Below are 25809 nucleotides of genomic sequence, written 5' to 3' on the forward strand. Positions count from 1 at the left end.
ATTTTTTAGCTCATCTTTCAATTCGGCGAGTTCGTACGTAAGCCGATTTTTCGTCGCTTGTAGTGTGGATTATAATTATATAAATAACTCGAATTATTTCAAGGTGAAAAAACGAAGCGTAGTAAAATAACGTAAGAAAAAGCATTGGCCACTCGTTCGATTAGCCGCGCGTATCGACCTAAGTCTATTAGGAGTAAAATCATAAGAGTTGTAATATATTATTCATCATCGTTATCCATATGATATATATTTTCAAATATTTATGTATACATACAATCGACCTAAATTTATTACATCGTGATGGTTCGCCTCGTTTTCAACGGGAACATTACAGTAGGTTAAGTTGCATCGTTTGTTTTCCACTTCTTTCTCTAATTACTTATTTAAAAATTAACGATTTTTATCACGGTGATTCAGTACAACCATCACCAACTCCATCATCGTCGTTATCATTTTCGTATTCGACAACATCATAATGGACGTTATCATTAAAATTAAAAATATTATCGTTTATTATAAATAAAAAATACATTTCTACAATAATAGTAAGTGCGGGGATTAAAATTTTTTATTATCATATTTAAATTCTTTTTTTTTTTTTTTTTTTATATTATATATATCATGTATAATTTTTTTTCCTTGTTGTGTTTGTTCCTTCTCATTTCATAAATTTAAAATATATAAGTCATTCAAGAGCGACGACATCCTCGGGCGTTGCATTTCCGGTCAGAATATACGTGGGCAAATTGTTTGTTTTAATTTTATTTTTTCTTGAAATAAAAAATACAGGACACTATACTTTGAGACACCTAATCGTAATTCCGTTCGCACACAAGATCATTCAAATTATCCCTATCCTGAACCGCGAATTATGCGCTCTATCATCATTCCGTTGGTCAATTTGATTCTTTAAAGGTGAGGAAGAAAAGAAAAAAGAAAAAAAGAAAATGAAAACCGTTAACACGCTGCCGCATAGGCCGAGGCAAACGCCCACTTTCGAATTTTACGCTGAACGAGGCAACATCTGTACATATAAAAAAGAAAAGGAATAAATTCGTTTCCAGCCACGGACTGAATCGCTATTCCCGGATCGCCGCATCATGACGAGAGCTCGACCCATGCGCTGCACGAATTAGTGAGCTTTGACAAATCCAATACGACAGGCGAAGCCGCGAACTGTCATATATAAATATCCACTTATAATTTCCACTCCGTCTCCTCGCTTTTTAGAACGCGTGGTTTCAAAAAACTGGCAGTGTACTGCCGAAAATTTAAAATGGCTTAAGAATTGAGAAAAAAAAAAAAATGACGTATACGTTTTAAAGCTACAGCTAAAAAGAAAAAAAAAGCGACACTGCAGTCAAAAGTTGCGCTTATATTTTGACGCCATACACGACCAAGGAGAACTTCTCTATCTCTCCCTCTCTCTCTCTCAAGTCTATCTCTCGCTTTCACTCTCTCTTTCACACACACACACACACACACAAACCCTCACTCTCTATCCCTCCCGCTCTTTCTTTCGCTTTCTCTCTCTCTCTCTCTCTTCAAAGGAAAAGATTAAAAATTAAAAATAAATAATTAAAACGACGTAAGCTTGATGGCAGACACCAGAAATACTGGACGATTAAGCAAGACAAATTACGATTGCGTACTGCATCCTAATTTTCCGGAAGCGAATTGCAGGATTATTAAATATTCAAGATTCTATGAAAAGACTACGATTTGTTTTTGTTTTTTTTTTTTTTCTTTTATTTCTTCGCCGACGCCGTTTCCATTCCAACTAGGCATTAGGTCTTCTGGGCGTATGACGCCATTCTTCGGTAGGACATAATCCGCATCTCTTTGGTCTCGAAGAACCCGATGCACCGATCTTTGCGATCTTCGGAAGATTAAGCCTCGGTTCCTTTTTCGCCCTTGTTCTCAAATTTTTCACTTTTCACAAGACAACGATGGTTTCTCGCAGTAACGACTCGGTCTCTCCAACCACAGCCTCGAAATACCGAATATCTTTCGTGAAATTGTGGAAACCACATCAGCTGTGAGTTGCTCGATATAACATCAAATTTTTACACCATGGTTCTTCGAGGCAAGCTTTTCCCTTTTTTCTCTTTCGTTTCGTTTTTCGACAAAGTTTGAAGCGGTCGAACTGCGATATAAGAATACCAAGACAGCGGATGATGGCGAAGATTTTCCTTCATGTTCCTAGTGCATTGCCCAGCCTATAGTGTAGTTACGAGAAGCCCTCCCTGTGCGGCGTAAACGGTCTGAGAAATAAAAGAGAAAAGAAAACTCGTAAATACTTACACCTATATCCTATACTAAAATGTTTGGACGTGGTTGCGGTGAGCAAAGAGGATGAATGATATGTGAGTGTGAGTCTAAATCTATAACAAATAAACATATACGTTACTCAACTGTCGAAGAAATTTAATCGAATTACAGCGGAACCTCGTTCTCGTCAAAACAAGATTCTACCGCAGTATGTGAAGGTGTGATGAGATATTATTTATATGAAAACAATTATTATCATACGTGGTTAGCCGTTAATTGAAAAATCGCGATGTGCTCCGTTCAAGCATGAATCATACGGAATAATGTTTGCTCCATATGCAAAGGTATGTTGCAGCAGACGTCGAGGAAGGAATATAATTTAGCACCGTTTACGCTAGCGAAGTTTGTCTGCGCAACAAGACGAACCGACGTAGGTATAATTGATTCAGAAATTCAGTCGCGGAGTAGGAAGGATGTTGATTGACGTTGTGGGGTTTGTCGAACAGATGCGGAGTTAGCCAGACTTGAGAATTATTCCGCAACTCTGTGATAACAGTTCGCGAAACGTTCGCGACTTTCTACCAACGATCGTAAACTACATGCACGTGAATTCTGGATACGAAAAAAACTGCTCCGGAAAATTTGCGACGTTAATATTATTGCAGACGAAGTCACGAAGACAAGGATCAAAAACATTATCAACCTAACAGATTACGTCGCTATTATTTACAGGTGTGTGGGTGTAATTTACAGACTCGAACCTACACTGAGAGAGAAGATTGAAGAATGAATATCTCTTCTAATCGGCACGTCACCGTTATCATCGAATCAAAAATACCACTCTCGGTATAAAGTACTCTTCGTGTAATAGAAAAAAGAGAAAAAAAAAACAGACAGACTCGAAAGTTACAAGCTTGCAAGCTCTGGAGAGTCAACGTTAGATTTAGTTTGTAATCGATATTACGTTTATAATTGAATTTTGACAAATTAAAAGCCCCCATACTTCAATAACGCATTGCAAATATGCAACGTATCGCTCCGATTGAATATTTTTTCCGAAGTAAGTCCGAGATTTAGTGCAATCGTACCTCAAGCCTCGCTATTGTCGATAACGATTGAACTCGAAAAAAAAAACAACTGATAATATTACGATTAGTGTATATCTGCGTGAAAATTACTGTACCTAAAATTTGGGTAAAATTAGGTGCAAATGGTATGACATGTAAGGAAAGGAGGATCAACAAAGTGCGACACATCGTTAGAGATGAAGACAACGATTATTATTCAACAATGGTCCCAGGTGGATAGATCCCAAGAACCGCTGTAATTATACGCGAAGTAGATAGACGCTGCTATATATATACATATATATACATGTATATATTTTCCCGCAAAGGGGTAAACATATTATGCAGCCCTAGGCAATGCCCTGTCACAACAGCGCATTATCACGTCACGGTTCAACCGGGTCTGCGCAGGTTAAGGAGACCAGAACGCGACATTCTATGTGAAAGCTCGAAATCCCCGGTGACCTCACGCCTCGTCAGAATTCTAACGCAATTACGTAACTCGCATAAGTGTGAGAAAGCTGCTCGATATTTATTGTCATCGCCGTAAAACCCTTTGAATTATCCAAGGCGGAGGGAAAGAAACGGCATTAAGGAGGTTGGTTTCTAAAAATCGATACTTGTTATTAATTTCGTTAGGAGATACTCGGACATTACGTGTTTAATCAACTTGTTTCATTCGTAAGCTAAGAAGCTCCCTTCAAAAATATAAAAATAGGAAACAGCGGTGTTGTAAAGAAAAATTTAAATATCGATGCTAATTATTTCTAATCGCAGCAAAACTGTTATAAAAATTAAACAGATTTGTTCGATTTCAATTTTCAAACAGATTTTCTTTTATCCGAGTGCTTAATTCAATATTACCATTCGTAAGCAGCTTGACAATATATCGATTTGTTTATTCAATGTACTAGCTTTATCGTAAATAAATTAATAGAACGTGTCTATTTTTGGTGAACGAACTTTTTTAAAGAGCACTGTGTTTCAAAAATCGAGGAAAGACTGATTGCGCAATCAACTCGCGTTATCAAGCTGCTTGTTTTCAGACCGTTCCATTTCAAAAGATCTTATTGCAAATTGATCACGGATAAATGAATGAAATTTCAATCTATAATTCATTAACCAGCAGCTTGAGGAATAATTTTTTCCCGTACACCGCAGTTGTACCATGATTAGAAAGGTCTTCAAAGGTGGCCAAGACGACTTTCCCTATAAAATTTGTAAATTATTTTATAACGAAATTAGTGTTAATTTACTATCGGAAGACGGGAAATTAGGAGGAAAATTCCTTAACCATATACACCGCGTGTATGAGAGGGTGCGTTTTACGCATAACCAAGTCCCGAAACTCTCAGGTCGGAACTCGGATTAAGGAGTCTACGTTAAATCTACCGGATACTGCCGCCGTTCAACTTACAACTTGTTGGAAGCTGAGTTGCCAAAGTTTTCATCGAAATAGCGTCGGCCTCGAGGCGAGCTGCAAGGAGGAGAAGGAAAGGGACGGTAGATTGCAAATTAAATCTTTGTGTACCTACTTCGGGAAGTAAGGCAAAGATTAGAAAGCGAAGGTTAAAGGCTTAATTGCAAGAGTTCGCCAATTTCCACGCACGAACAGATACCACGTATTTTCCAAACCCGCGACAAATTTATACAAGAATCCAGAATCCGGCGAGACACGCGAGTCAAGTATCGTATTATATATATCCGCGATTAGGCTAAAGCGATTCGAATCCAACTCAGTTTCACGTCCGAATGAATATTCGATTTCTGGAAAAGGCCAAAAACGATCCGCGTAGCTGAATACGAATCTTGTCATTTCCTATTCGCAGCTTAGTTTTCTCTCGCAGAGTTTGGATTGAGCACAGGCATCGCACACATAACACACGGGGTGTCGGGAAATTGCCAAACTCGCGACGCGTCCGCTTCGACCTAATTCGCAGATATTTGTTTTCCTAAAAAAGCGCACCTTTGTATCTCACCTCATGGTTATAAATTGCATTCAATTCGGAGTTCTCGTAGCACCGAAACCGTGACGGATTTAAGTGCAGAGATCGTACTTCCGTCGGTGAAAATTGTTCTCGATAATCGGGTAGAAGTTATTTTAGTACTCGAATAAATTAAATTTATGTATGTACAGCGCTGAAAATTTTCGGAAACGAATCCAGAGGATTTCATTCAAGCGAAGTCTAAGTCAAATCAATTTCGACGATTGCACGTTCCTATTTATACATAAACTAAATAACACGAGATACGTGAATAATATTTCAAGCCGCTCAAATTTTTAACGTAGTCTTGTAAAGATTTGAATGAAACCCTGTACGTGTTTCCCGATTCAAAACGTCGTAAGGTACGGTAATAATTTGATGAAGCTTCGAGCGGTGTGAAAACCATCTCGTGGAAATTCATTGCGGGTGATTCGTAAGGTGTGGATTTTCAAACACCCTGTAGATGACAGGCTGGCGATGATGGATAAACGGTGTTATCTATAGGCATACGGTTGATCCGGTTGGGGAAACCATAGCAAACCACCGTCATCCGAAACGCTCATTTACGTGTCTGGTAATCAACAGTTGGTATTATCGGACCAGAAACCCTGCCACCCTGGGTGAACCGAATAGCTGGGAATAATACGCGACCCTTCCTAATGCTCTGGCATTGTTCAATAATTGCCTTTGCACCCGCACGGATCAAACCTCGCGCAACTTAAATTTGCAATTAGTTGAATGAAAGCAAGCAAGGAACGTTATGATTCTAGGTTAAAACACCGGTTGAATTTGCTCGATTAATAAATGCTGCGTTAGTTTGTCATATTACGTAGTGTGATACTAGCTACAAGTTTTAGAAAAACAAAATTCACACACGTACATTCGCATTCTGTTTAACTGTACGTCATTTTCTATTCGTTAAATTTTCTAAAACAACGAATTATTGATGTTAGAAACATACGAAAATTTTTTATCTTCAGCCTGACCTAACTGACTGTAGGAAAAATTTTCTGATTAATCTTGTAGCCTAGGTAAAGATCTTTATTCAATTTCTGAATTAAAAGGGAAGAAAAGGCAGATTATTGATACGGGAATGAATTACGTAGAGGTTCATCGATCCGACCGATAATCTTGACTGCGCCTCGATATTGCTGCATTAGCCGGCAAGACTACAATATGAGGGGTTATAAAATTGCGGCAAGTAACCGATGAGTAGTAGCGATAAAAAGGTGAGGCATGAACCTTGTTACTGAACGTTGAAATTAACCTGAAAGACTAGCCGGATCCGTGGCATGGGCATGATATGCATATTTCCAAGATAGCTCGGAACCCCGATGCCGTTAGAGTAACTTAGCGTACAAGCATTACGTGTTCAAATAACAGGTGCCAGCGGCAATCGCTGTTTCATTTTATATTTTTTTACTTCTTTATCTTTGAACCAGGGGCGTACACAAACTAAATTTAAATTTACAAGGAACGGCAATGATCTGACACGATTTCCGGTTGTACCGAAGAATGGGAAAAAATTAACTAAAGGCAAAGAGAAAGAACTGTAAATATAAAGTTTGTTGGGGCCAGAGCTTGCAAAAATGCTGTTCACACCTTAGGAGAAAAACATTCCCGAAATGACATATATGTAATTGTTAGAGAACCGTTGTATTTAGTTTTTCAGATAATTATTGATTTTCGACTTGATCAATGTTTGTGAATTTAATACTTGTACGAGTTTAATGAATATTTAGAATGATAATGATTTTTTTCAGTTTCATTTCTTCTAGGTGCGAAGGATATATTTCATTGAACGTCGATTCACCTTACCGCTGATATTTGAAAGAGCGTCATTTATAATTACGAACGTCATGATAAACAAACACGGTTCCATGTGAAAACATCAATACATTAAAGTTGTGTCAATGGGAATTTTTATGATTACTTACAAACGTAGTGGAGGAACAAGACGAATAATTTTTTCTAATAATATTCCCTTTGATGCATGGTATAATCAGTTATGTAACTACAACTAAATTCTTTAAAAGTAACTTGTGGGTGAAGAAAAAAAAATTGCAAAACTATTAAAAAAAAAGAGGTTATTTGCGAATAAATATCCAAAACATGCAATGGCGACGCAGAGTTATTCCACATCGTGAAAATACATGGAAATGGTTATGGAAAATTGAAATAAGTGATTATTTAACAAGAATGAAGAGCGGGTGAACCAAGTGAAGCCAAGATCTTTCGAATCCAATACTATATTCCAAAAATGACTGGATGAAAAAACTAGTTTCAAACGTATACTGCCCATCGCAACAGTTGCGCATGTACATTTGTTCGTATGAAAAAAGAATGTTAGATTATCGAACAAATTGCATCAACGTTTAAACGAAATTGACGAAGAATCTGAACTTCTAGCTTGGTAATTGAAATAAAATGATTGTAAGTGATGACTGTGAAATTACAACTCGTCAAAGTGATCGCGGGAAGTGTCTCTACCTTATTGTAGCATCCTTAATTCGTCATTCGCGACATCTTTGTCACGACAAAAATGTAAATGAAATATTAAAAAATGAAAGTCATTTCTCGAAAAATAAACCGTGAGACCGAAAGTCTCTAAAAATACGGTTTGTCTCAATAAGGTCGATCCTCCCCGAAAATCTCGTCAACTATGATCTTCGTATCCAAATGAAGAGAGATTCTCGCGTTGTAAAAGCAACGCGTGCAATTTCATTCGGTGAAGTTACACGTTGACTTTAAATGAAGCGGATTTCGCCTCGACATGTGAATTATTATACATTCAAAGGAAAGGAAAGATCAACGTTGAAGTATATAAATTTACGTATAAAGTGCGTCACTGTGCATGTAAGATGAAAATTGTTTTTTTTTTTCATTTGTCTCTTAGTTAAAGGATAGGATAAAGAGTATTGATTGTACAATACCTAGGCGAACGCCTCATCGCACTAGGATGTCGCTGCCCCGACCCGGGACTGCCGTACTGCAACAAATACCCACCCCCCACGTCATCATCTGCATTCATCTCGCAAACTTAAAATTTTTTTACAAATATTAATCTACAACATGCTAATCGGGGAAAACTTTGTTTGCGCTTCCTTCCCTTTCGCTCCGAGTTCTCCGCACAACGTGAATATTTATCCGATTCGTACGCGTCGCGAATTTCATTTATCCAGAGTTTAACACAACTCTTTTTCAGGTCCAGTTTCTACCTTTTATACGCGACCTTCGGTACTGGTCAAAAATAAATGATGACGAAAAATTAGTGAAACTGGATTAGAGATGAAGAAACATAACTTCACTAATTGAAAAAGAAAAAACCATAATTGAAGATAAATCCAAACATCATGGACTCGTAAGTTGCAATCTCATTAGTTATACGTCTGCATTTGCAATGAAATTACACTAAAAATTTCACTACTGCAATTGACAATGTAAATAATTGATATCCAAACGCAAATATAGGATAAATCAAATAGATAATTAATTCGATATTTTTAATATTTTGCAGAGAACGTTTGCAGAGGGAGAGAGAGAGAGAGAGAGAGAGAGAGGGGAGAATAGCGCACGATTCACACGGTCAGCGAGCTTTTAATGCGGAGCAATAAATTCAACATATCGATGCTGTTGCTGTTAGTGATAAAAATCAACAATAAAACATTATCATTAGTACTTATTAATTGTAGGAGTTGTGACGCCACGAGATTAAGCATATTAAACAAATATTTTAAATACATTTAACAGCAAATATTTTCATCTGTTGACTTTTTTTTTACCGTAAAAAATGTACGGTATGCTATTCACAGATTTGTGGATTACAGAATTTAGATAAAATTTATGCGTCAGTTGAACGTCAATTCGAACGATAAAATTGAAAAGAACGAATCCGTTCATTACATTACAAAAACCGCTATAGTCTAAAAAGTTTAGAAAAAAATCAAATCATTGATCACAAATTAAGAAAACAAATGTACCGATCATCTGTTACTAGATGTGTGATCGATATCAATTATAAATCAATAACACCCACGAAACGTACAATGAACACGTTAATACAGGGTATCAGAAAAAACAAACGGAAAACAACACAACACTCTGAAACGTGAAAAACACATCAGTTAGTGAATAAATATACAGACACACACACACACACATATATATATATATATATATATATATATGTATTTATATGTAGGTATATGTACACAAACGTATAATTATATACATATGGCACATTGAACGCATAGCTGCATTAGGTTACGTTCGGCGAAATTGGTATGTGCTATGTGAAATTGTCCTCTAATCACATTAGGTATTCATTTGCTTCCTTTTTTTCTGTTTTTTCTTTTCTCATTTTAATATACTCAAGAATATTTACAGACTGTCATTGGCCCACCAAGTCTTAAAACGATAAGTAATCAAACCGCATAAAATTATAAACATTCTCCGCAATGGCGCCTGGTAAACGAAATTTTAATCAGTCGAAAGTTATTATGAGGTACTAAAAATTCGTACCAATAAAATTTGCAAATTTTCATTCCGTCCTTATACTTTAATCTGAAATACAATCTTGAACCGCGTAATAAAGTAGATTAAAGAAATCTCATTTTTACGATAATAACTTGGCTTGGTATAAGAAAAAAAAGGGCTTGGAATTAACCAAGAAAAAAAAAAAAAGAAAAAAAATAACCACTATCATTCCTGTTATAAGCGACGAAAATGAGTTTAATACGGACGACGAAGGGGCGGCATTGAAATTCCGAATTTGAAAAGTTCCGAAAGCGCCAAATTCCAAACATTTTGATGGCGAAACTTGAAGTAAAGAAATCAAACTTTGATGGAACAACAAAGTTTCAAATGTTCCGAAATCCCACGGCTCACAGTTCCGAAAGAACAAAATGCCAAAATGGCATAACTTCGACAAATCAAAGTTCCGGAAGTGCGAATATGGAAGAATTAAAAAATTTTAAAACATCGAAATTGCGAAGGCTCGAAAATTTTCAGTTTCGTGAATTTCTGGCTTGATGAAATTTCGCCACTTTGATCTTTCTTTGTTTTGGATTTTCGATAATCTTACGTTCGTAATTCCGGTCATTGCGATTTTCGGTTTCTCTGATTTCTTACACCCGCTCATTGCGTAAACTACGCTGTGCGAGTAAATTCTAATTTTCCGAACACTACTCTACCGAAACATTATTTTTCCGAATTTTTCTCCATCAGAACTTTGAGCCGTCGAGTTTCCAACTATTCGAAATTTTGTTGTTTCGTAAAAGTTTGATTTCTTTCAAGTTTCGGCACCAAAAAATTCGTAATTAGGCGCTTTCCGATCTTTTCAAATTCGGAAATTCAACCGCGCCCCACGACGAAGGGTTGGATGAGAAAATTCAATTTCTTCGATTTCCCATTGTCTCTGACGTAATCCTCCCGGCCCGTAATCACACCTGCCAAAACATCCTGACATCCATCTATGATACGTCAAGTTTACTCCTTGGCAGCTGATCTAAATATCAGAGCGTCTCACGCGATTCTGGAACGCTTGGCGTGGAAATCGGCATTCAAGACTCAATCAGGAAACACACCCTGCCTACATTAGCGTTAAATAATACGCGGAATGGCAGCGTTTCATGCCGCGATGCAATTACCTCGACTACACGAATCCTGGTTCCATATGCATCCGTAACTCTATAATTTACAACTTTACTCCCGAGATATATAGGCGTAGCTGCATATATTGTGAATAAACTAATGCAGCCTTAACGCCCGATTGCCTTATACAGTGCGATTCTCGCGAGCGAATGGACCATGAAATTTCAATCACGGTAAGAATTCTTCGTATTAAAACCATTTATTATTCACTCCGGCAGTTTGCTTACTCTTCTTTACTTTCACGTTTTTCATTCATTCGGAACAATGTAAGTTGATAAACCAGGTACATTTGCCTTTTTACCCGGCAGGTAAGCGATGACGAGAATTCGTTAAAATCCCTCAATCTTGATTGAAAGTCAATTTATTTCACTATAGATTGTATTCCAGATGATTTGCCGACTTCCAGCGAACATGTTGCGATAGATTGTTTCGCTAAAATTTTGAAACATAATTTGATATGCATCTTTTTTTTAAACATCCATCAATTGGAAATAACAAACAATTTAGATACCCAATACCTGCGGAATTTTCCATACAACGAGTGAAACAAAATTTCAAGTTTTATATTGTAAAGTTGCTGCACTTATCCCTAAATACAATAATCGATCATATCGTATGTGTTTTACTCTCTGTTTGTATGATGTAAAAAAATGAGTTCATCAGCTTGCAAAATATTCGGTGTCATCTACACTCGTATAATTTTCAAAATAGTTATACTTTGGATCTTGATCCTTTGTGACCGATTGTTATTTACCAAATTAATGAAATTGAGGTATTTTGTGGGGTCTGTGTAATGTATTCAAGGTTTGCGAAAAGGCGACTGTCATTATATTCGTTGTAAACCGTAATGGAAAGTTTATAATTCTGCGACCGAATCAGGCGAAGGCGTGTTTGCACGAGGAATATCATCGTTGCGCTACGTAAAAATAATTTTGTACGCGACAAATAACACGAAAAATTTGTTGGATTTAAAATGAAAAAATTCGGTGGCCGCATCGAGCGTGTTGACAGTTTATTGTTATTGGTTCTACAGATTGTCCACGGATATAAAATGCAGAAATTTACAGAATCTATTTAATTTTAGTTCTTCTAATCACAAATTTCATTTAACGATATTACATTTTACTTTGCTCGATTCGTGCACATATGAATGTTTTTTGTTCATCAATCAATTCAGAATCGTTGGAAGAATTCATTCGTTACCGAATTCACTTGAATTTTTCGAATTTTCCACAAAACGAAATTTACTTTTTGCATAAGATTCTAATAAAAACTCACTTTAATAATAATTATTCAATAATTAACGGTATGGAATATTTCCTTACAGAAGAATGTGGTGAAAATCATGCTCAAATTTAAGTACATGACAATTAGCAATGTGCAAATGTTATCCCGTAGTTATTTAACCGGTACGCGATGTCAAAAAATGAAATCAATTAAGTGTAAAGGTCATTGCCTAACATGTTCTACGAACGGAGATAAAGAATTGTAGGTATAGGCAAATAGAAATACCTTGGACAATCATGCCAACGATTGCATGCCTGAGAAGGCATTCGTTCCTTAACGAACAATTTTACTTCAATATAGCCGTACCTACATGTTATAAATATATCTCTACGCATATCTATGATCTAAGCAATGTTAGCGAAGCAGCGCATTAATGATTCCCAAATCGTTGGGCACACTCTGTCGGACTATGGTATACCACGTCTTGGTGTAACTACCTTTACTGAATTAGATCAGGTTTCCTGTGGTTCATGTTAAAGAATCTGAACTGTAGCCGCAGCGTAAGGTCTTTCCGTACTGTTGGAAAAGAATTATGTGTCATGAATAATATTCAGCAGGAACTTTGTATACAGGTGTTCAATGCAGTATGCGGTGATGAAGGTATGTGAATAGATGCGAATCTGGTGGCTGTAATTCTTTCAAACATATTTCATTGATATTCTTTTCTCTTTATATCAAGTTCCGACGTTTCCTTGGGTCGATTTGCTTATCCGACTGCAAATATAAGTACCAAACGACGTGTCAATTATTGCTGGACCTAAAAAATATATCTTAGGATACAAAAATAAGTTAAACGTATGTAAAAAGTACTGTATGGTAATTCAAAATAGAATGACAAAAAATAGTTATGCGGTAAGCGAAAGATAAAAAGAGGAAAAATGTACTAACAGTAATAAAACACGAGTAGAAAAAAATAAAGAAATCGGTTGTTTTCTTGTTAGTATCGCCACATTACTGTTACATAAAAAGTGAGAGAGAAAAAGTAACGAAGACAAAAATGTAGCGTTACCAAACTCGAGAAGACTGTCGCTTAACGAGTGGCTGAAAATGTAAAAAATGTAAATGAAATCTTGTCCCGAAAGTTTCGATGTACATGTAATGTCGAAACACTGAAATATTAACCAGGTGTTGGTTGTCTGACAGCCGCCTTGAAGTGTCTCGGTCTTGGATAGTAATAGAGTTGGCAACAATTTCTGTGCCTAGAGAAAAAGTGTTCTTGTGTGTACTGCGGAGGATTCAATGTTAAAACGCGCAGTTAACGTCAGGACATTCTATGAAAAAAAATAAATAAATAAATAAAAATACATGATCCAACGTCCACATCAATAAATATACGCCAGAAATATTCTAGACGAAATTTCCTTGACCCTGAATGCGCGCTCTTCGATACACCTAATTCAAAATCAAATTTATGTTCGTGATAATCGCTTTCTAAGAATTTCCTGTCAGAATTTGCGCATATAAATTCCGAGTGAGATCCGATATCGGAAAGCTATAATTCTTCAAATTGATCCTTTAACTTAAGATGCATGCATCTTTAAGAAAATCGAACAAATTACGCAGAGGGTAAGATAATATCTGGGGGAGAATTATTCACGTACGAACGGTGCTTGATGGTTTTGAAACATTCTCTGTTATTCAACGTCACTTTTCAAGGTTTTCATTTTCTTTTTTATTTTTTGTTCTTTCAACGAAAAAGGGGGCATTCTTTCAACGAGTGGAGAGTTAACTTTGAAACACATATCAAAACGACATTTCAAATGGCTTACTCATTGCGCTCTGCAAGCGCCAAGTTCTGTTTTCGTTTCTTAAGGAAGTCAGCCGGAAGAATGGTGTATGTGTAATAACCTGAGCCAATTGCTACCATCGTAGCGTGTTCCCAGTATTCGACACGACAAACTGGCCACACAAATAATACGAAATTATCAAATTAATTAAATAAAGTATAATATGATAACCAAACGATCTCATTTAGGTATATTTATGGTTCTGAAAACATAACGAAATAATAACCGTATGAGATATTCGGGAATTGGATAGATTTCCTTACTGAGGTTTGAATTTGAATTTTCTGACAGTAACGGGGCAGTCGGAAAACATAATTGCTACATATATACAACAGTCAAGGGAGACTGGTGGGTTCTCGCATAAATATAAAAATGACAAGCACGAGCATTAAACACATAAACAGGTAATACAGTTCAACCTGACAAACCCGGGCAAAAATATGCCAAAGAATGTCAAAAATACCTTGAAAATCGACCCGCAGACTTTCAACCAAGGCCTGTAAATTCTAAAGCATTTCTACATAAGCAAGTTAAAATAGGTGATTATATAGAATTATTGATAGCTCTACTTTCGATCTGTACATCTCTTAAAGCTTTTCTACTACAGCAATATTATTATTATTATTGTTGTTATTATTATTGAATTAAATAAATAAAAGAAACAAATAAAATTTGATGGCGTACCGATTTAAACTACTCTATTCTTCCCTTATGTGCTTTGCTGAAAATAGAAAACATAAAATCTGAGTACGTGTATTTTATGAATGAACTCATTCGATCTTTGATACGGTAGTATGTACAGAGTAACGAAGCCAACTTATAAAATGTTTACTCGATCAATTTTCTGAACAGAGTGTCCGATGTTTATAATAGTTAAATACAGAGAATAAAATTCTTTATTCTCTTCTTACTGAGCAGCCTTCATTCTTAATGGAAAATACAATTTTCCTACCAGTTTTACTGACGAAGAAATATTTGATGAGAAAAAGTTGAAAAAGATACACAATCTTTTCGAAACAATTGCGTATAAAACTTATCGAAACTGCTTCAAATTTCCAAACATTTTCTTTACAAATTTTTGAGATTTTAATATGAGAAAGAAAGCAGCATAAAATTCCGAGATTTTCAAGTTGTACTGACACCCTGATATAACAAGAAAATATAAATATAATATACAATATATAAATTTTGATTTCATTGAAGAGAATGGTACTGTCAGTTTTTGAATAATATAAAATGAACATGTGAAGAATTCACAATTTTGGTTTACTCATTACCCTATCAGACACAAAACATTCATTCAGAAAAATAACGATGATAATAAAATGACAATAATCACCACCCAACAAACGTTTTACAATTCATGTTTGAGCGGATTTGGATCTGTTATGAGGATGAGGTGATTAACTACAAGAATAGCGAACAACATGGTATAACTGACGAGCAGGGCTACTTCAGGGTCTCATAAATACCTCGATATAATGATGGCTACGAAATAAAAATGAGTGACTATTGCAGGATGATCGGACGATGAATGACTATTAATGCGACTACTTGTAACTATGAAGCAAAACTAGAAGGCTTAGAAGCTTTTGGTCGTATAAACTCCGTAGTCTCTCATACAGTTGCATCCATCTAAGCGAGAAGTTGAAATAAAAATTTAGTAAATTGAACTTAATAAAAGCTGTTAAAATTACAAATACATATTCAAATTCATGAAATTGTTGCTTGTATGATGTTGCAGTTTCTATAATACTCTTAGAGCTGCTGGATCCGCACAAAATCATTATACCCATCAAGATCTGTTGAATTCTGTATCAAGTCTGGTATTCCAATAGCTGCAAATAATGTATGTAAATAATTTCAGTGGCGTTCATCAATTTAGTTCTCTGCTGCGCTCTGTCCGGGCTGAAATACGTTGAATTCATCTGCCAATACTAGAAAATAAGTCTTTTGTACAAAAATAAGGAGTGTGTTTTCAATTGAACATGTTTCATGAAATAGGTGTATATGAGTCAGAATCATTCAGTTGTACAAAAGATTCATTTCAGAAAGAATCACGAATACATAATAAGCTGTAATTGTAACACAACAGTGGCGTTGTTGGTTTATTTGACCTCGAGGACTCCAACAGTTTCAATTCAATGGTTTGACTGACTTGTGGCCTCTTGAACAGCTCTAACAAAATAATTGCCTGAAAAAATGTACAGCAAGGCTAAAACCATGCAAAATCCTTAATAACCCAAAATGAAGAATATCGTTTTCTGCAAACCTGTGAAATGAGGTTTATTACAAAGTAAAATATAGGATTTCAGAGTCGAAGAATTACCGGATTGACTGGAGAGGCAATTCTAAGTAAAAGGGTGAGGGTAATAATAACTTTGAAAAATTGTATACAACGTTTGTAAAAATTGGTTGTTTGAAAAAATTCTCATTAACATCCAGTACCTTACCTTGTAATGAACCAGTAAATTAAGAAAGAAATAGAAATTGCGTATTATGCAATCGTTTAGTGAAAAGCGGAGTACTTACTCCTATCAATGTTGCGCTGTAGGTGAGCGGCGACTCTGTGCCTGGCATCATTAAATTCAAGGTGAAGACCGAGCCGGAGGAGCATCGGATTCTGCTCAACCAACTGCGTTATTTCCATCTCAATTTTGTTGCCCAGTACTTGTGATCTCTGCAAGGAAACAAATGAGTAGCAATTAATAAAGAACTTATAGAACCAGATTCCCTTTTTCTTTAATAACAGCGTTACAGCAGGTGGTTTCGCTAAACAAACAATGTATTGAGATTATACTTTAATATTCCACAGTGACTGTCAGTTCGTTAAATTGGGTTCAGATGTATCTATTTTGAGTACAATATATCTGAACATTATTAGATATCTCATGAATCACTTTAATCAATATTTACCTGGTTTGAGCATCTGAACTCTTCGATGGATTTTGTTTTAAGAAGAGCCTTGATGAGCCTTACTATCACAGACGGACTGATGAAATTTGTTTCAACACTGCAATAAGACAAACATTTTATGGTTAATATCTGTCAAATGTAACGGAGTTTTGTAACTGTTCAATGTTCAATTTTTACTTGATTGATGATTGATATCAGTTCGCAGCAGAATGTGACGAAAACTTACTTGAGTACTCTGAGGGTCGAATTCTTTTCGATGGCGTCAGCTAATCTGAGTGCAGTCTTGTCGGTTAGCCCGACGTTTGTCAAACTCAAGGCTTCGAGGTGTGTGTTGATCTCCAATGCTTCGAACAACTGAATGAACTTTTCGTCTGAGATGTTCTGTGGGAAACATTTTTTTTTATCGTTCCATTGTCACAGAGTCTGTTCATCATTTTGAACTCTGGCTACTGGAGTATGAACAAAGAGTAAACAATATTTGACTACCAATACTACTTGCAGTATTTGATAAAATATTCAATAAGAAAAATTATCGATAGGGTTCTGCAATCCATATCGGATAGAAGAACTGGCAACAAAACGAAGTTAAAGAGACGAACCTTAATATTATTCCAATTCAGATCCGCCAACATGTGATCATCGTCATGAACTTGTTTAATCGTTGCATCAACGTCTGTGTTGTTTGGAGGTTCCATGGGAAATACTTTGGGTTGGCTTGCCTTCGTAATACCGTCCCACCCCAGTCCGACAGGTTGGCCAGAGTTTAGTAGGGAGGCATGGTACTGGTCCTGGTTCATCATCGAGTGAAAACCGAGGATGGCTGGAATTAAAAAAATAAGTAACTTACTTTTTGAAACTTTACTCAAGTCAAACTAAATAATTTACTGTCATAACTGGATTGTGACCTCTCTCAATCTGAATGTACGCAAACTGATCCCATTTGCTTTAGCAAAATAAAGGTTATGGCCAAGTGAGAGACGTTTTAGACATGTTTCAAAAGTAGAACGACTGATATCAACACAGAGAATTCACTTAAATCACATTGAATAGTTGAATAGTGCCGCCAAACAGTTATAAAGGTTGAAAAGAGACCTTACACTGAATTTTCCAGCCTACATTACCATTACTCAATAAAATGTTACAAAAGTTTCTTACCAGCGAGATCGATGATCTCTTCTTGAGATGCGGCGGAAAGAGCCTGTTCATATTCATCTCCAAGATCTATTGCAATTTGTTCATCTGCTTCCTTTTCTTTTTGATTATCTTGCGGTGGTGGAATCCACTACAAATTGTAAAAATTCGATACATTAATATTTGTACATATAAAATTTGCGAACAATGTACGTCGATTGATACATAATCTACGTACAAGGTTTTACGATAATGATGTGAAAATCGTGAGGTTGAATGAGAGTTTGTAATGTATGTTAAAGATATCTATATCAGGCTATTGCACAAAAGTATTATATCGTGAATCGCTCGTATGAAACCAATTTTCATGCACATGATGCCTTATACAAAGTCCTTGAAAGGCCGTGTGCAAGCTTTAGGGAGTGTGATGCTCACCCTCGAGTATAAAAATAATTAAATAACATTTACTTTCTTCCCACGAACAGTTCCGGGCACATATGGCTTCAACTCTGGGATATCAGGTGTCTCTAAAGCCTGTTTGTTGATGTGATCGATGAGCTTCTTGCGGTTTAACGGCCCTGTTGGATCTTTATCACATTCATAACTGCAACGTTGCGACGGAGGCATGAAACTATCCTATAAAACAAGCACACATAAATATATCGCTTCATTTCGCTCAATTAACAACCTGAACTTCTTCCATAGTAGAATATACATAGTAGCTATTTCACAAGCATTAAACAACGTTTTAAATCCATTGCTGTGTAAAATGAGGACAACTATTACAGTAAGAAATAATAAACTAGACTTCGAAAAACATCTGTACATTCATAATACTTGACTAATAATGCCTGTTTACTGATACATAAAAATAATTATGAGAAGCGACGTCTTCCTATTTATAACAATGCACATTATTTGCTGAAAAAATTTTAGTCCAAGACACAACTAGTAGGATTATTGATCATCAATTTCTAGATAAGAAATCCTTCGGATTTTCACACTTTCTTCTAGCTTCTATCAGATTTATTTCAACATACTTTTACCGAGTTTTAAGAATCCCTAAGAATTATAAGACCTGTCGTTTGTTTGTATCAAGGTTTATCCTTTGATAAATCATTTGACACCCAAAGCGGTGCTTTTGGTTTTTGGCCCATTGTTGTGAGTCTATCTACAATACGAAACAGTTTTACTCACATCTGGATCGACTTCCTTTGCAAGTATGTTTATTTCCTCGGGCGAAAGCTGTGACAGCAGATCGTCCACATCCACATCGTCATATTCGCTGAGGTCTTTGCCGTACAGCTTAGCTGCCGTTGTCATGGTGGTTGTTTTTGTCGACGCGGACGTCTGTAAAATCAAACGATCACATTAAAGTTATCTTTTTTGGTAAAATAATAAAATAACGTAAAATCAGATAAAACCAGAGCGAGAGGCACAGCTATGGATTGAAAAGTGAGTAAAAAGGAATCGTTGCACGAATAACAGATATTTTATATCCAAAAATCATCGCTTGTGTCAAAAATATGAGAACTGAGAATATCTTTTGAACGGAGGTGACGACTATTTATCGATTGTACAAAATGTGAATAAACAGGCGAATGATCTTTTTTGATTTTTATTTATTATGAATTAACCCATTTTTCGTTAAACCGCTTTTCCATCGTCTGACGTTCGCTCGATGTCCTCCTCGGGGATCGACTGAAGCAGCAGACGATGCCAATAAATCAAACCGATGGTTAAATAAATTCGGCACTAATCCAAGCGGGCCAATACCCTTTGACCTTAATTATATTCAACAGCGCAGCCCGCGTCAGATTTTCATTGACAATTCGGCTGCCAAACGTAGGCGGGCGAATATACCCGTGCACAATAATACGTATATTTCGAACGTTATTAACGAGTCAGCGCAACTTCGCGCTAGCGATATCTTATTATCGGAACGATGGAAAATACGGCGATAAAACCGATACTACGTACGCTCATCGGTGCGTCGATGTGTCCTTAAAAAAACCAACTCAGGATCGAATAACCTCACCCACTTTTTAGCGCACACGCTACTAGCACCTTTGCAGCGATTGCGTGCACACACAAAAAACGAAACACACAGGCAGACAAGCACTAGCGCCTAGAGAGTAGTCCAACTTGAGCGATTACGGCAGCGCCCTTTGACGACTATACTTCAACCGAGCTAAGAAATGTCGCGGAACGATGTATGCGCGATCGGTAAGATAAAATCGCGATAAAATATCCGGCTAATCAGTTCTGCCTTGGGGGGGGAGGTATTTTCGGATTTTTTGGGGATTTTTTTTTTTATCAAAAATTCACCAGCCCCGTAACGGGGCCAATAATTTTACGCCGACACTTTCACGATGAATGCTACAGGCGATAAGATGAGCAGACTATAGGCGGCGTTCACTGCGCATCTTGTTCCGCGCAATTATTGACTGCCGGCCGCTCCTGGATGATTCCCACCATATATGATATGGTACTTATAATGCCGCTTTTTGGAGCAATCGTACGTGTCATTATACCCATAATTCGCAATTTTTCAAATTAATGACACTATAGGCGTTTGCCACGGATTAGACTTCGAACGTGATAGCTGAGGTTCGAATTAATCCAGTTACATGTGTAGGAAATGGAATACAACGATTTTAGGACAAAATTGGGGACGATCGGATTGTCAGAAATTATAGGGTACAATTTTCTAAAACAAAACAGGGGCGGTAATTATGGGCAGTTGCCAGTTACGTTAGAACGGCATTGTAAGCATAACAATTTGCTTAAAATACACAGTAAATTAACTTGACTTTGCATTCATTAAGCCGTGACCTAGACCACACGCATCAGTGCACCGCATTTTCGATTGCAGACAAATAATTTCTCTAGTTTTTTACTGGGAAATCGTTAACTGATTTTATTGTAACCGTTTCATATCAGAATCTTACAACGCTGTAAAGTTATTAATTATACATACACCTACCAATAAATGTTGAAATAAAAGTCGAGAGAAAATTAAGAAGAATCGTGTTTTCAAATTGAATAAACCTCTCGTAATGCTTTTGAATCATCAAAATTTGATGCACCACGGAAAACGTATTATCAAAACATATAGAAGAGGATTCGTTATACATGCAAGTTATTGTTGAAGAAAATTACGAAAAATATGAATGTGCAATCAAAATGTATCCACCTCAGCGTGAAATGGTGTATATTACGATAATGTATGTATGACGGAACGAATGAAACGCGGTCAGAAAATGCACGTCGGCTTTTTTCGTCGTCATAATCAATCTAAAAGTCTGTAAATATCAACATGTAGGATTTATTATCGTTCAGCTCGATGCTGTAGAACAATATGTATGTATGTTTGTATGTATGTACGTAGAGTGGCTGCCAGCCGATTTGACAGCAGGTTGCAGAACCGCGAAGCGCGCGATACGTGCTCGACAGTGGTTTGCTATTTTTAAATTCATCTCCGGCACGTTTACATCTCCATACATTTAAATCCTGCAGCTGATTAATACATGAAATGGAATGTTGTTTATCAATATCCTATAGCTGTGGGACGAGTTATGCGACTATGCTGACGTTATCGTGATAACTATTAGGCAACCGATTGTTACTGAGAACCACAATAAGTCGAATCGACGAAGTGCTCTAAAAGTCGAATGATCACCTGAGAAATCGGAAACAAAGAGTATCACATTCAAACGTGTGTAGCTGTTCACGACTACATCGAGTAATTACAAAACTTCATTGTAAATTTTCGTATTGAGGGAGTAAACGTGAACTTCGTTATGAAAAATCAACGTATCAGATCATCGCGGTTACGTTATTATGTCAGGTTTATATCCAGAGTACTGCTGATGTTACTATGGATTACTCAAACTGATAAAGTATCGTTGACACAGATAAAGATAGAATCGAACTCAAACGCGTTCGGGCCTAATTGAGGATACTTGAAATCAAACCACATGCATTATATACCGTAAAATCTGCGTATGTGATAAACGAAATGTGACGGTCATCTTGAGCTGAATATGCTTTTCATTTTTATTTTCATTGTTCTCTTTTTTCGAAATAATGACAACAAGGTAGAGATAAAGTCTAATAAAACTAATGCAAATAATCAATCGGCTATTTATAAATAAAACAGGAGATCGATAAAAGCGAAAGAAAATATAATATATAGTTTACGGTGTTGACAAAGCAGGTCCTCCGCACAATTTATCGCATGTTGATTAAACACAAACAGATACGCCTAAAATACTGGAAACGGTATTTTGAATTCCATCACTGTAACAATACTAGTAGTAATGACTGTTTGAATGATCGTGTTTGGATAAAACTTCATTATTCGAGGGTAATAAAACGAAAGATGAGTAATCTATAATTCATCAGGCGTCCCGAATTGAATACATTTGGTAAGTACTTTGCAGATAAGCAGCATATCGATAGATGCAGTAATTATCTAGTGGATTTCATCATTATAGACATCTCCAATCGATCTTCAAGCATAACGAATCTAAATTCATTTCGCCGAATAAACCGCCCAGTACAACAGTTTCAATTGATCCATTACACCCAACAAATGTTCCCAATTCCCAGAATCGACCTGGGCAATATCTATCGCAAAGCTAAACCAACAATCAGCAATCTTAGGTACAATCATTCCCTCCTACACGATGATTCATGGAATGTGAATAACGTTTCACAATCAGTTGATATCTGTCGAACCGGTTCACCCCTCCAGCCGCAGTGGCAACAAGGTGATCGTAGTATTTTCAAGGTCACCCCGACTCTCGCGAGCCGTGACCCATCGGCAATACGGTCGGGAAAGGGGGATGAAATCATTCGGCATCATTCGGCATCATCGTCCGCGATCGTCGCGGCTGGTTTTTAAACGCGGCTCCGGGGTGGCTCCGATGGTTTCGATGGTTCGGGCGGTTTTGGCGGTTCGCGAGGTGGTGGCGGTGGCGGCGACAGGGCCGAGAATAGACCGGGCCTCCTCGGAGGCTGGCTGGCTGGCACCCTCCCAACGGTCTATACTTGGACATCCCCGTGGTTCGATTATTTATAGTCGACGGTACCGCGGCCACTAGCCTTCCCGCTAACCAACTTGCCCGTGCAAACGGGCGGCGAGTTGCCCGTGACCTACAGCATCGCAAACGTCACATACATGCATACCTATAATCGCATATATGCCTACGCGAAAACGGATTTGCAGCACTGCATCTCGCCGGCCATTCCATACGCATCCGATGTCCCGATGACTTGAGTAACCGGGGAGAACTCGAAAGCAGGCTGGCTTGGAGCGTCTCGATTGGTTAAGGATCATCGGAAGGATCGAAGTCGACGGAGCATTGAGATGACTGTGGTGTAGACCGTCGTTTTTTAATGGATCAAATTTAATTTCGAGAACGAATCGAGACATCGAAGAAACACGATGTCGAGTCGAGGTTGAAAGATTGAACGAATTTTTCCTGGATTGTGACCGATGCAATCTCGGTATACGAATGGCGTCGTGGTTCGTCTAATGATCACACATGTTACCCCAACCCGGTGTCCACTGTGCGGTAGACAATGAATTTCTGTCACACCTTCGCGCGTCGAGGTGCGGATTTATACTCGCGACATCTAATTATAACGGGGTTTTAAGTAAATGACAGCTAGCATGACGTAAGAGATTCATCCTAGTATAACACTCGCGGTGATAATCTAGTTTGATATGGAAATCAGGTGAAAGAGACGCGAAAGAAGAACAAGAAATCATCAAATGCAGCCACGCGTAAATAAAAAAGAGGAAGATGATCCACTATTTCGATACTTTTTATTCAAAGTTGAAAGCCAAATTCAAAGGTCGTCATTTTTTCCCCTGTCATTTCACTTTGTGGAGCTATCGATCACGCTGACGTGAAATTGTGTAATTTGGGGTAAAATTAACGAGGCGATAAAATCCTGCTGCTTCACGTTTCGGCAATGGCTCGTGCCCAAGTACGCCTGTCGATAATCCCATCTACCGGGTGACGAATGCCTACTAGTGTAGTTTCTGCATGATGCCCTGTTCTGTGCCAACATCATCAACATCCTACAGTGCATGGAGAGTTAGGGAAACATTTGGTGAAGCTAGAGTCTAGATACAATGTTTACGTTAAAATTGCTCAGGAATAGTATCGTAAATACGAAAACGATGAGCAACGTTCACGAAAATAAATTGGAGAAATAAACTACCGTACGCAGTTTCTGAATCATCAAGGCATTGCACGATCCTTATTGCTCAACGAGTACGGTGTTCATCCCACTTAATCCCGGAAGTCCTGGGTTCAAGAAAATCAAGTGCAATGTATTGCCGATAAGAATTTCTGTCGCGATCCGTGTATAATGAACCTTATATATATTGAAAGACGTCTTCCGAAGGAAGTTTGGATGAAAGTTGTGAAAATTCATCGAGAATATCACAACAAAGTCCGTAGGACGTCGCAGCGTCTGAAATAGTTTATAATACGCAGACGGCTAACACATGTTTCGGAGTTCAATCTTCGCCGAGCATTTAAGCGCAGTGTGCAAAAGGCGTCGGAGAATGACAATATAAAATCAAAGAATCGAGAAAGATTTCGTTAGGATTTAAAGCATTTCAATGGCCATTTAACGGAAGAAAAAAGTCGTCGGGCTCGACCGTTTGTTTGATGGGGGAGACACGTCAAACCGTAAAGTCTGACTAGAAAGATTAGACGGAGAATTTTCTTTCTTTTTAAAATATCAACCGCAGCGTTATACCTGTCAGATATATTTAGATCAGCTTCATTCATTTTTAAAAGACGATCATCTTCTGCCCAGCTGCTCGGCTTGGAAGATTAACTTTGGAACGGAAGACCGGAGACAAACTGGATGATCGAATAAATCTGCTGGAACTTCGCTAGATCAACGGTATAATATCAGACCATTCGGCAGCTGCGAATGCTTGAAAAATAGTCAAAAACACAATGATCGATCTTCAATTTCAACGTTTGTAATGACCGTCGATGTGCAAGTAAGTGAGAGAAATACGGCGATTTTTCAATCGCACGTTTCCATCTCCTGCAGCTGCCACCATCACAAATTCGAGATTTAATGTCAGTCGCATTACGATCAACAGCCAAGATCAAAAAAACATGTCATCATGGTTCTCCGGTCGTGAGTTAACGCGACGCTGCACGGTTCAGCAGAGATCAAGATGTGGACATCACGAGTTACCAGACTTCGACCGATGCCATATTTGTCCAACTTTCTATCTACCGTACAGTAAAACACACGTGTGGAAGCTGCTCACCTGCCAACTTAGCTGACGATAATCAGCACGCTTGTTAATTAGTCTCAAAAAATACTGAACAGTTATACTGCAGTCATCTTTTTTCACCACAATTATAGTACGTGTGTACTATACGTAAGCTACGTTGACTTTACACCAAGCATAAGTGCCGAAGGCTGTGTTTCATTCGCGATTAACGTGTAAATGATAAACGGACCCTAAACTAACAATAAGCGTGGCAACAAGTGGCGACCAGTGTTTTTCACTGGCTGCATCGTTGCATGGATAATTTTCGATCAATATCGAGCTAGTGTCTGCGACCCAGGATCACGAATCCCGCAACATTGTAATTTATGTATAATACCGGCTATACTTGTGTAATTAAATACCGAGCTATCGCCGTACGTAATTACTGTTTC

At 37.4% G+C, this 25809-nt stretch overlaps 1 protein-coding gene across 11 annotated transcripts in view; it reads right to left on the bottom strand.

Moving 5' to 3' along the window:
* Nucleotides 1-216: 216 nt before the first annotated feature.
* LOC124301702 (tropomodulin) overlaps nt 217-25809 on the bottom strand; it is a 73614-nt gene continuing 48021 nt past the window's right edge. For 3 of the 11 annotated variants that reach the window (XM_046757081.1, XM_046757082.1, XM_046757090.1), the window contains exons 2-11: nt 19294-19446; nt 18565-18732; nt 18121-18247; nt 17565-17785; nt 17192-17346; nt 16966-17062; nt 16582-16729; nt 14032-14161; nt 8257-8312; nt 217-2264 (exon numbers count right to left, since the gene is read on the bottom strand). In XM_046757081.1, coding sequence (XP_046613037.1) covers nt 8270-8312; nt 14032-14161; nt 16582-16729; nt 16966-17062; nt 17192-17346; nt 17565-17785; nt 18121-18247; nt 18565-18732; nt 19294-19446 — 1242 coding nt within the window. In that variant the 3' untranslated portion in view covers nt 217-2264; nt 8257-8269. Of the gene's footprint in view, nt 2265-8256; nt 8313-12699; nt 12779-14031; nt 14162-14733; nt 14771-16581; nt 16730-16965; nt 17063-17191; nt 17347-17564; nt 17786-18120; nt 18248-18564; nt 18733-19293; nt 19447-19733; nt 19965-20076; nt 20449-25809 lie in introns of those variants that run through there. The other 8 variants (XM_046757088.1, XM_046757086.1, XR_006907542.1 and 5 more) reach the window with 8 other exon arrangements.

The sequence above is a fragment of the Neodiprion virginianus genome, chromosome 3, assembly GCF_021901495.1.
Source record: "Neodiprion virginianus isolate iyNeoVirg1 chromosome 3, iyNeoVirg1.1, whole genome shotgun sequence".
Taxonomy (NCBI): Eukaryota; Metazoa; Arthropoda; class Insecta; order Hymenoptera; family Diprionidae; genus Neodiprion; species Neodiprion virginianus.